Genomic DNA, 11,550 nt, shown 5'->3' on the forward strand with positions numbered 1-11,550 from the left:
ACTATAAATAGCCTCAAGAGGACTACCGTTACAGCCAAATGAAAGACTCCTAATGACAATTAAACTTGCTAATTATGGCCATTAATTCTAGCAATTTAAGGCCTACTAAATGTAGTAATAAAACACCAAAATGAATGACAATAAACAACTCATTAAATAGGGTAATAATCACCCTTTATTGGCTAGATAAAATGGAACTAATTGTTTTGTAGGAGCCTTGTACTTAGACGAATCCAAGGCAAGAGCCTAGGCATACGAAACGAACCATTGAAGCTATCCATTATCGGATCATCCCCTCCCTCTTAGAAGAGAATTGACCTCAATTCTTGTAGTAGAAGCCCGCCTGGATAAAAAATGAATATTACTAACAAGAGAGGAAATATAATGACGATTCTAAGAAAAGAGCTCAAACCATCTTCGACACATAGCCGTGTTTCATTTCTCCATTTAAATTTCAGAAATCCCTTGTGCCAAAATGAACTAGACGATTCTAACATAACCACGATACTCCCTTCTGTTTGAAAATCGACCAAATAACAACTTGGTTGATCTTGGAACTCGATCGAGTCTAATTTCTCTTCCTCATGATAGTCATCGAAAATAGGAGGTAATGTCGGATCGAATTGAATATGGTTCTCGTAGATGCTTTCAAAATCGAACAACCACATATCTTTTTTCTCTTTTTTTTTTCGCGGATGAACAGTACTTTATCCGTGAACAGTTTTTTTTTTTTTGGTTTGTTTTTCTGTCCCGCTTGGTATAAAAGTCACTAGAAACTCGCCCCTGAGATGCAAAACCGATTAACCCTCAAACTACCTGCTTGAGTTAAACCTTTGAACTCCAATCGCAATCGGAAATTCAACTAACAACTTGGTTTTGATATGCCTAGGACCGTCTAGATTTAGGAAAATCAAGAGCCGAAGCTCTGATACCACTTATGATACGAATTGAAATACGGAAGCGGATTTGTTTGGCTGAAACAGTCGGAGTGACTGTTCGTTTTATGAACTTGAGGTTCCATTATCGTAAAATACGCAAATAAAGAGTAGCAAGGATAAGCAGACACCGAATTAGACCTATAATTCGATGAACGAGATTGGCTAACCAAGACCTATTGGTTCCAATCGAGCGATAGATAGGAAACGCGTCCTAAATAACCACTATTTTTGAGTTATCGCAACAACCCGATGAAATTTGTTTAACACAAACAAAAGTCGATTTTCTTTATAAAATTCTTGTCTATCTTAATACATGGTTACAAGGCCATTATATAACCGAATTCACTACCAAGACATTGTTAATTAAATAAAACTACAAATGAAAGGTCATAATTAAATATAGCCGCATTCAACGTAACCATTGGAACCGAACAACCCTTCAATTAATTGTCATGCATGCTTAGAGTAACTAAATGGAGGTGGCATATCAAATGAAACTATTATTTATTTAGGAGTTTATTAATGCCCAGCCGAGCAGCCATATTCCGAGCAACTAATTAATTTCGTATCATCCAATGAAGCTTACTCGTTTTAATGAAAGCTCGAAATACATTTAACTATTCTCGAGAATAATTAAACTGATTTCCGACTTTCAAAGAACTCGTTCCTTCATTGACCCGTAACCCAACACGTATACGTATCAGTAATTTGATCAGGTAGAAGGGGTGAGGCACATAGCACTGTGCCCGTACGTTGTCCATCAAGAAGACACTATTTGCAAAAGCATACACACATTCATGCAATCAATTAGACAGACCAAGTAGTGACAACTGCAAAATTTGAGAACTGTTACAAAATGAAGCAGAAAATAGAAAATCGAGAACAAGAGATTACCTGTGTCTTGTTGATTTGGAACCCGAATAACGTCACCACAGAGATCTCATGCAACAGTAACGGGCCTTTAGAGTCACCAGTAACAGCTTTATATTGACGATTGGCTTGAGAATCCTGGCCAAGAAATAAAGCATGCACCACAGCTGCTTTATGTTCTCCAGTAACAACTTTTGCCACTGTTCCCCTGGGTAAGTTCCAAAATATAATTTGACCATCGCCATAGCCTGCTAAAAGCAGATCGCCCAGTTGATCGAAACAAATGGATGTTACAGGAACTTGGGATCGATCCCCTTGTGCACCAAGCATCAACATCTGAAAATATATACAACAATACAAATAATCATTTCCTGATAATACTATAATCAAGTAGTCATGATTTAATCAGCTGAAATGTTTTATGAAAGATCGAGAATTCAAGATGCAATAAAGAATAACATATTACTCATACTTGTTTAGACTATAGAGACTACAATAGAATGAATCCAAATTAATGACAACAAGAGAGAAACTTCACCAAAAGATTGAGGGGCGTGGTTTGAGTCCCTGACCAATACATTTATACACGGTAAAATTTTCCAAAATATTACCACGTCGCACCAACTTCAATCATCATTCAAGGCAATAAATTCCATATATAAACTGCTTTCTAAAATGTGCGGAGGACAAGCCCCAGCAGACAACAAACGTCCACCGCTAACAACTCTTCAAGACTAACTATATTGCTCTACGGGACAACCCCTCTAGTGTTGCTTTCAGAAATTTCATAATGAATGATACCAACCATAACAAAATGCCAACTAGCTAAACTGGTAAAGTCACCTAGTTGTGGGGCAATCACACCCATAACGAAAATTATGGTGAAAATCCAACCGTCCAATGCTAGTTACCAATATAACAGGCGCAAACATTTTAGCGTGTCATTTTGATTTTTCACTATATTCTAAAAACAGAGTAATAGGAATAATTATAATAGTTGTGCCTCAACCATCACCTTAAGGTTTTGGTTGAGATGGTTCATCTATCATGGTATCAGAGCCAGCGTGACCATAGGTCACGGGGTCACGGGTTCGAATCCTGGCAACCTCAATAACTCCTTGATACGAATATGGCTACCATTTCATCTTAGATTATGTTCAATGTATTTTGTTCATTGTTTTTGATGTTGGACTATGTTCAATGTCTTTCCTTCAAGCCTTTGTATTTAGACTACAAGTAGCAGGGACTAGATTCAATATTAGTTGTTATTTCTTTTAGTATAAATAGAGGTCATCATTTGTAATAGAGATCGAGGAGAGAATTGAGATGACAAAAAAAAAAGATCGATGCGTTCGATAAAATTTGTTAGAGTTGACGCGATCAAGCTTTAGCCCGAGTAATATTCAATAGGTCTTGAGTATTCTCACCCATTACTCGTGTTATAGGTCTAACACCGAGTAAATATCCCATTGACTTGAGTTCTACACATGAATTCAAGGCAAATATCCCTTTTATTTTATTTTTTCTATTAATCCGCTTCCGTATTTTCGCATCATATGGTATCAGAGCTTCGGCTCTTGATTTTCCATCATCGAGACGGTCCTAGGCGTGTCAAAGCCAACTTTTTAGTTGAATTTCCGATTGTGATTGGAGTTTAAAGGTTAAACTCAAGCATGTAGTTTGAGGGTTAATCGGTTTTGCATCTCGGGAACAAGTTTATAGTAATTTGTTATTCAAGGCGCGACGGAGACAAAAAAAAAAAAAAAAAAAAAAAATCACTGTTCACGAGCCGTGTCACTTGTTGTAACGGAGGCGTCCCGTTACCCAAACAGTTAATTGATAAGGCGATAAGAACAATAAATAACGAATGTAAATAAAGTTGACACAAAGATTTACGTGGTTCACCAGTAAAATAACTGGCTACGTCCACCTTGCGAGGAGATCAAATTTCACTATTGTGGAGAACATAGTACAACAGTAGACCGGTACACACGCGCTCAATATGAGCCAAAAGTATACCCTATTCTACCAACAAATATAGTAGTCTCAAAGGAACAAAAGAGACTACCCCAATAAGACGAAGGACAAATAATCTTGAGGCCTACCAAGATCTGAACAAACTCCTCCGATCTTCAAAGACAGACGAACACCAATAATAGAGCCCGGAACAAACTGAGTTTTCTTCTTCAGAAGGAACCTCACAAATTGACCCTCTTTATTGTGCTCTCAAATCTCTCTCTTAATTAACCTAGAATAAAACTTGGGTCTTTATATATTTATTTCACCCAAGATAAAATATCTAGTCTAATTAAGAAATATAGACTAATAGGAAATTATTTAATAATTTCCTAATACAAACAAATCCACGAGACCACGAGAAACAAAGTTACCAAAACCAAGAAGTAGAAGTGCTGGGCAAATTCTAATTAAACTAGAAGAGACCAAGTGGGACCCATACCCACAAACTCTCCTAAAAACAAAACCACGCACTAAAGTCAATCTTCTTGTTACAGTAATTCGTGCGTGTTACGGCTGGCTGCATCTTACTTATCCGTCTTCGACACAAATTCAAGGCACAATTTCTAACAAATCTCCACCTTGACTTGAATTATTCAAACACGAACCCAACATAGAAGAACCAAACCCAAAATCAGCTTCAATAGAGTCGATCCTCAAATCACTACCTGTCCCGGTAGTCTCCACTTTGACTTGAACACAACTCCCAAAACGGACAAACGAACCAAGTGTGCAACAAATGTGACCAATATACGAAGTACCCAATGTAGTAAGCTGAAAAACTACCAATTGTACTAAGTACCGAACATATCTTCATACCAATAGGAAGGCCAAACGCAGCAAACTCCGAAGAGGACAAAAGCTACCAAAACGCCAACACAAATATATGAGATACCAAACGTCACTAAGATGGAACGGTGTACCAAAACAACACACACAAGACTCCAAAACAAAATCTCCTCCAAACTACATGGCTAAATGTACCGTCGTACCAAACTGTCCAAAAAGAACACAAACGCCATGAACAAAACAAATGTCTCACTTGAGTATACTAGGTGTCATGACCACCACGAAAATGCCTACACCAAGGCAACAAAACTCAAGTCGAAACCAAACAAAAACAACATTCTAAGCGAGCACAAATTACCTCCATCAAGGTACAAATTGTTAGACAAGATAGTCCAACCCAAAAGCTCCAAAGAATAAACTTCCGTCGAAGTTTCAAATGACCTCTTACGAGGTCCCAAACGACTCTCTTTCAAGAGCACAAATGACTCCACTGGAGCCCCAAACCGCCCCACCTCTTGGGCGCGACCGCCCATTGAGGCGAAGAGACAAAAGTAGATAGCTTGTCTTGAGAACCCCGTAGCTTAACCCTGTACCGGAATAGACTCCACCTTACTGTCAACACTACCATTCTCACTAAAGCTATCCAAACCCGAATTATCCAGAATATCACCAAGTGACCCAAGTGACCCAAACTGGATGTGCTTCAAAGTATCATTCACATATCCAAGTTGCATATGCCCCAACTTAGACTCGAGAGAGACAGAAGAATGATTACCTGATGCTCCAACAGTCAGCACAGTGCCTTGAAGGACATAAATAGTTCCTTCCTTAACACCCCTCCAAGTAACAGAAGAACCCTTACCAACGCACAACGATCCACCATCACCTTGAAAACTGTAGCCCTGATCAACTAACATTCCAAGTGATACAAGATTTCTCTTCAAACGTGGAACATGCCTAACACCTTCTAGAAAGATAACAACACCATCACATGTCCTAACCCGAATAGTACCAACTCCAAGCACCTCACAAATAGACCCGTCACCCATAGCAACATTAGCCCCATGTGAAGCTTCATAAGAAGTAAACCATTCCCTAAAAGGACACATATGATAAACGCATCCCGTATCCAAAATCCAACTATCCGAAGAACGTGGAACAACATCAACAACGAGAGCATAATCTTCCTCAGAATCGTATTTAGCAACCTTTTGTGCAACAGCAGAAACACCAGCTTCCTTCAACTTAGGACACTGATTTTTCCAATGACCGGGTTCCTTGCAGTAATTGCAGACATTCTTACGAGGACCCTTAGACTTTGCTTTACCCTTATTAGAACCCTCCGAATTCACAACAAGCCCTACAGGACTACTGTCTACAACACCACCAGACGCTACTCGGCGCAAATCCCTAGTGTGAAGCGCTGACCTCACTTCCTCTAGGGTCAAAGAATCTTTACCAACAACAAATGACTCCACAAAAGTCTCAAACGAATTTGGCAAAGAAACTAACAAAATCAAGGCAGCATCCTCATCATCTACCTTAACATCTAAATTACGAAGATCAAGTAAAATAGAGTTAAGACGGTCTAGATGGTCCTTGAGAGACGTACCTTCTTGCATACGAAGACCAAACAAACGCTGCTTAAGAAGCAACTTGTTGGTTAGAGTCTTTGTCATATACAAAGATTCCAACTTCAACCACAAACCTATAGCAGTTTCCTCATCGGCAACCTCAACCATAACATGATCAGCTAAACATAACAGAATTAAAGAATGAGCCTTCTCCTCCAAGACTACATCTCGCATCTGTCTTTTGCCGTCTTTCTTTGCATCGACGAACTACTATTTGAATTTGCCTTTGAGATAACGGACCACGCCTTCTTTGTCTAAGCAAAGCTCTCATCTTTAATCGCCATGACCCAAAACTATTTCTCCCAGTGAACTTTTCAACATTCAAAACATTCGTAGGCGACATCTTTTCACCTGAAAATCAAGAAACCCAAATAACGCCTAAAACACAACTAACGCGGGAAGCGCAGATCCCAAATCAAAACCTTAGCTCGGTGCCAATTGTTGTAACGGAGGCGTCCGTTACCCAAACAGTTAATTGATAAGGCGATAAGAACAATAAATAACGAATGTAAATAAAGTTGACACAAAGATTTACGTGGTTCACCGAAAAATAATCGCTACGTCCACCTTGCGAGGAGATCAAATTTCACTATTGTGGAGAACATAGTACAACAAAGACCGGTACACACGCGCTCAATATGAGCCAAAAGTATACCCTATTCTACCAACAAATATAGTAGTCTCAAAGGAACAAAAGAGACTACCCCAATAAGACGAAGGACAAATAATCTTGAGGCCTACCAAGATCTGAACAAACTCCTCCGATCTTCAAAGATGCAGACGAACACCAATAATAGAGTCGGAACAAACCGAGTTTTCTTCTTGAAGGAACCTCACAAATTGACCCTCTTTATTGTGCTCTCAAATCTCTCTCTTAATTAACCTAGAATAAAACTTGGGTCTTTATATATTTATTTCACCCAAGATAAAATATCTAGTCTAATTAAGAAATATAGACTAATAGGAAATTATTTAATAATTTCCTAATACAAACAAATCCACGAGACCACGAGAAACAAAGTTACCAAAACCAAGAAGTAGAAGTGCTGGGCAAATTCTAATTAAACTAGAAGAGACCAAGTGGGACCCATACCCACAAACTCTCCTAAAAACAAAATCACGCACTAAAGTCAATCTTCTTGTTACAGTAATTCGTGCGTGTTACGGCTGGCTGCATCTTACTTATCCGTCTTCGACACAAATTCAAGGCACAATTTCTAACATCACTGTTCATCCGTGAGAAAAAAAAAATTGGTCCCAAACGTTCTTAAAGCTTGTCAAAGTCAAGATGTTGGTTGAATTTCCGATTGCGATTGGAATTCAAAGGTTAAACTCGAGCAAGGTAGTTCGAGGGTTGATCGACTTTTGATAACCCATATCATAAGTTCAAGAATCGGGACGATTCTTTTTGAAGAAAGGGAGTAAATGATACGAAATGAAATGCGGAAACGGATTTGTTTGGCTGAAACAGTCGGAGTGACTGTTCGTTTTATGAACTTGAGGTTCCATTATCGTAAAATACGCAAATAAAGAGTAGCAAGGATAAGCAGACACCGAATTAGACCTATAATTCGATGAACGGGATTGGCTAACCAAGACCTATTGGTTCCAATCGAGCGATAGATAGGAAACGCGTCCTAAATAACCACTATTTTTGAGTTATCGCAACAACCCGATGGAATTTGTTTAACACAAACAAAAGTCGATTTTCTTTATAAAATTCTTGTCTGCCACTAATACAAAATGAAAGCCTTTAAATAGTTGAATTGGCAAGGCAATTCAACGCCTAAATGCTAATTGTAACAGCTAAATTAAAACAATGATGACCCAAATTAAAGACCCATAATGACTCTTTAAATCTAGCATACTAAAGGTCTTCTAAGAGCAAATAATAAGTATGAATTTAAATGGTATCAACCCAATAACTTAAACGTGCTAATTAACTACCAATTTCATGACCGACCCGTATCATATTCGTATCATACCCTCTCCCTTATAAAGGAATTGTCCTCAATTCCTGCAGACTCCCTTGCCTGTATACCACTTACTTGACTTGTTTGTGACGACGGGTTGTGTGCCCGTGCTATCCTCTTCACTTGAGTCGACCCTATTACTTCCAACGGACTCGACTCGACTAACCCAAAAATTTGCTGTTCCGCCCCTGTTTCTCTTTGAATATGGATTCAAACCAACCCAATTGGTGTTCGGGTTGTAATAATGGTTGACATCTCGGCGTTCCGGATTAACCCTTTTAAGGACGAATTTCATGCTTCCGGTTTTAATAAGCCGATACTTAACTTTTGCCCTACATTTCTCGACCCTTTTCGTTGCCTCTGCTTGCTTCCTTCCGACAATGGAGCTTTGATTGTATGGCCCTGTAACGCTGGACTTGGAAACACCCCTGAAGGCGGAAGTCGGGGGTGCGGGTCATTAGTGTCGAGACCAGAGACGAGCCACCCTCCACGGCAGTTCTTTCGGACAGGCTGCAGCTCAGAGAAATGGAAAACCCCATCTTCATTACTCCTTTTGACGCATGGATTCAACCCAATCCAAGGCGGGTGTGGCCAAGCTTCGGACTCCCTCCATTCTTTGTCCCAGTCTATTGGTGACGAAATCAACCAATTCGACGGACAATCTTGCGCTAAATGGTGGCCATCGCATATACGACACCCAACATTTTACATGGCTTGTATATCATTATCAAAGAGATTTTCGCTCTTAACCCGCTTAAGAACAAACTTGAGATCGCTATCTCGTTGAGGAGTGTCTCTAAACGCCTCACCCTTTTCTCCAATGCCTTCAACCTCTTCTCGGCATTGTGACGAGTGACCATGTTCTACGTACCCTGCCATGGAAGCCCTTCGAACTACCCTCGGGCCGCGGTTCTCCTCTACTCCTGGTTCGTCGTTGCGCTGTAATGGCACAGCCTGGTTGTGCACACTGAGTCGCCCCATAATGGGTGGTGTCCCATCATCGTAAATATCAAAGACAGGAGGCAAATCGGGATTAAAAATTCCCCCCTTTGGATCGTCTTGAAATGAGGTCATCAAGAGCCTTGGCTCTGATACCAAATGATACGAAATGAAATGCGGAAGCGGATTTGTTTGGCTGAAACAGTCGGAGTGACTGTTCGTTTTAAGAACTTGAGGTTCCATTATAGTAAAATACGCAAATAAAGAGTAGCAAGGATAAGCAGACACCAAATTAGACCTATAATTCGATGAACGGGATTGGCTAACCAAGACCTATTGGTTCCAATCGAGCGATAGATAGGAAACGCGTCCTAAATAACCACTATTTTTGAGTTATCGCAACAACCCGATGAAATTGTTTAACACAAACAAAAGTCGATTTTCTTTATAAAATTCTTGTCTGCCACTAATACAAAATGAAAGCCTTTAAATAGTTGAATTGGCAAGGCAATTCAACGCCTAAATGCTAATTGTAACAGCTAAATTAAAACAATGATGACCCAAATTAAAGACCCATAATGACTCCTTAAATCTAGCATACTAAAGGTCTTCTAAGAGCAAATAATAAGTATGAATTTAAATGGTATCAACCCAATAACTTAAACGTGCTAATTAACTACCAATTTAATGACCGACCCGTATCATATTCGTATCACTCCTCAATAACTCAGGAAGTGGAATCTCAGCACACGGTATGGGGGAGCCTGTGCACTAACCACTCTTCAGAATACTATGTTTTGTTTAGCTCTATTACATATGGAAACTTATAATGGCAACTTCGTCAAAACACCACAATGCATGATAAAACAGGCAACATGCAACAATCACACATAACCAAAGGCTTAATTACGGTTTAAAAGCAGACACGAGAGCGAAAGCAGCAACCTCTGAATCCATGCGATCATCATGCTGAACTGAATATTTACTAGGCACAACAATGATGACACCTTTCGACATCCCCAAAACAATGTAATTAAGATGCACTGCCAAGACCTGTGGTGTACCATATATAATCGCGCTTAAATGCTTGAGATTTTATAGCTCGGCTTATCGGATTATCAGCATTGACATCAAAGTATCTTAGAACAGTTGAAGCCTGCTTTTTCTCAAGCTTTTCAGCTACTTCTAATGGCGTCTTCTTAGCCTGTAACTTCTCCTCCATACTCGCACTATCGCTCTGTAATTCCCCCATTTTATCCGCAACCTTCTCAATACCAAACGGTTTTCTACTAGAATATCCGGAATAATCATCCGATTTTAGCCGCTGAATCAAATTATCCTTCACTTGATCGTAATTAGACGATTTTAATGTCGAAATTAGGGTTTGAGAATCAGTGCGTACCGAAACGACGTCGTTGTGATCGGAGTTGTTGAGAAGGTTGTCCACACGGCGGTGATTATCGTTTTTGTCGGAGAAGGGGGAGCAAGAAGAGGTGGAGTCAACAGCGGCATTGTGGCGGTGGAGTAATGAGTCAAGGTCGAGTTCGCCCGCCATTGATGGAGGTGATAGTGGATTGATGAGGTTTTTAGTCATGGTTTGGTTGAAGCTTTTTGTTTTGTTGAAGGTTGGTTATGTGAGTCGATCACGGATCACTCTCACCGTCAAAAACAGAAACGTAAACAATTCACTGAAACACTTAATACGAAAATGTAAAAAATTGACCGTCACAGACGGACTAATATAGGAAAGAGAGTTTGTGGACAGGTGGGACTCGTGGGAGTCAGATTGAAGAATCGACTACAACACGGATTAGGAATTAGGAAAACGTAAAGAATTGATCTCCTAAAAGAAAAGAAAAATAAATCGGTAGCAACCCTTACTGACTAGAGTAGTATAGTAGTATGAGACAAAGAAGAGTTTTTTGAGAGGTGGGAGACAAATTGAAAAACGAATATAAAAATTTTTAAAAAAAATTGGAGATGCGGGGTATCGATCCCCGTACCTCTCGCATGCTAAGCGAGCGCTCTACCATCTGAGCTACATCCCCATTGTTGATAGATTATTTCACTGACATTTTATAAAGTCATTTAGCCGTATAATACTACAAAAAATAATAACTATGAATAGGGCCCAACCGGGATCGAACCGGTGACCTATTGATCTGCAGTCAATTGCTCTACCACTGAGCTATGGACCCCTGTTGTTGATACAACAAAGTATACTAATATATATCGTTATATTAGCTTTGACGTTTGGAGAGGAGAAACGTCAAAATTTGTATCTATTTCAACAAGATTGATGATTGATTAATACTTACTTTGAGATTGACCAAAATAACTTCAATTTTATTAACAATATTTTTAAATTTTCTAGGAAAGGTGATGCATTGA

The 11,550-nt window shown here is 39.4% G+C and overlaps 1 protein-coding gene and 2 non-coding genes across 3 annotated transcripts; all 3 read right to left on the reverse strand.

Moving 5' to 3' along the window:
• Positions 1–1,607: 1,607 nt before the first annotated feature.
• Positions 1,608–10,193, reverse strand: LOC141587469 (uncharacterized). Its single transcript, XM_074408952.1, has 3 exons — positions 10,105–10,193; positions 1,833–2,144; positions 1,608–1,709 (listed from the first exon to the last, which is right to left on the reverse strand). Exons 1-3 carry the CDS (start codon positions 10,174–10,176, stop codon positions 1,608–1,610), a joined length of 486 nt encoding a protein of 161 aa, XP_074265053.1. The 5' UTR covers positions 10,177–10,193.
• Positions 10,194–11,134: 941 nt separating this feature from the next.
• TRNAA-AGC (transfer RNA alanine (anticodon AGC)) lies at positions 11,135–11,207 on the reverse strand. The gene has a single exon. It is a non-coding gene; the product is annotated as a tRNA-Ala (tRNA).
• A 78-nt stretch (positions 11,208–11,285) lies between these two features.
• On the reverse strand, positions 11,286–11,357 carry TRNAC-GCA (transfer RNA cysteine (anticodon GCA)). Its single transcript has one exon. It is a non-coding gene; the product is annotated as a tRNA-Cys (tRNA).
• Positions 11,358–11,550: the final 193 nt, after the last annotated feature.

This window comes from Silene latifolia, chromosome 6, assembly GCF_048544455.1.
Source record: "Silene latifolia isolate original U9 population chromosome 6, ASM4854445v1, whole genome shotgun sequence".
NCBI classification, from domain to species: domain Eukaryota; kingdom Viridiplantae; phylum Streptophyta; class Magnoliopsida; order Caryophyllales; family Caryophyllaceae; genus Silene; species Silene latifolia.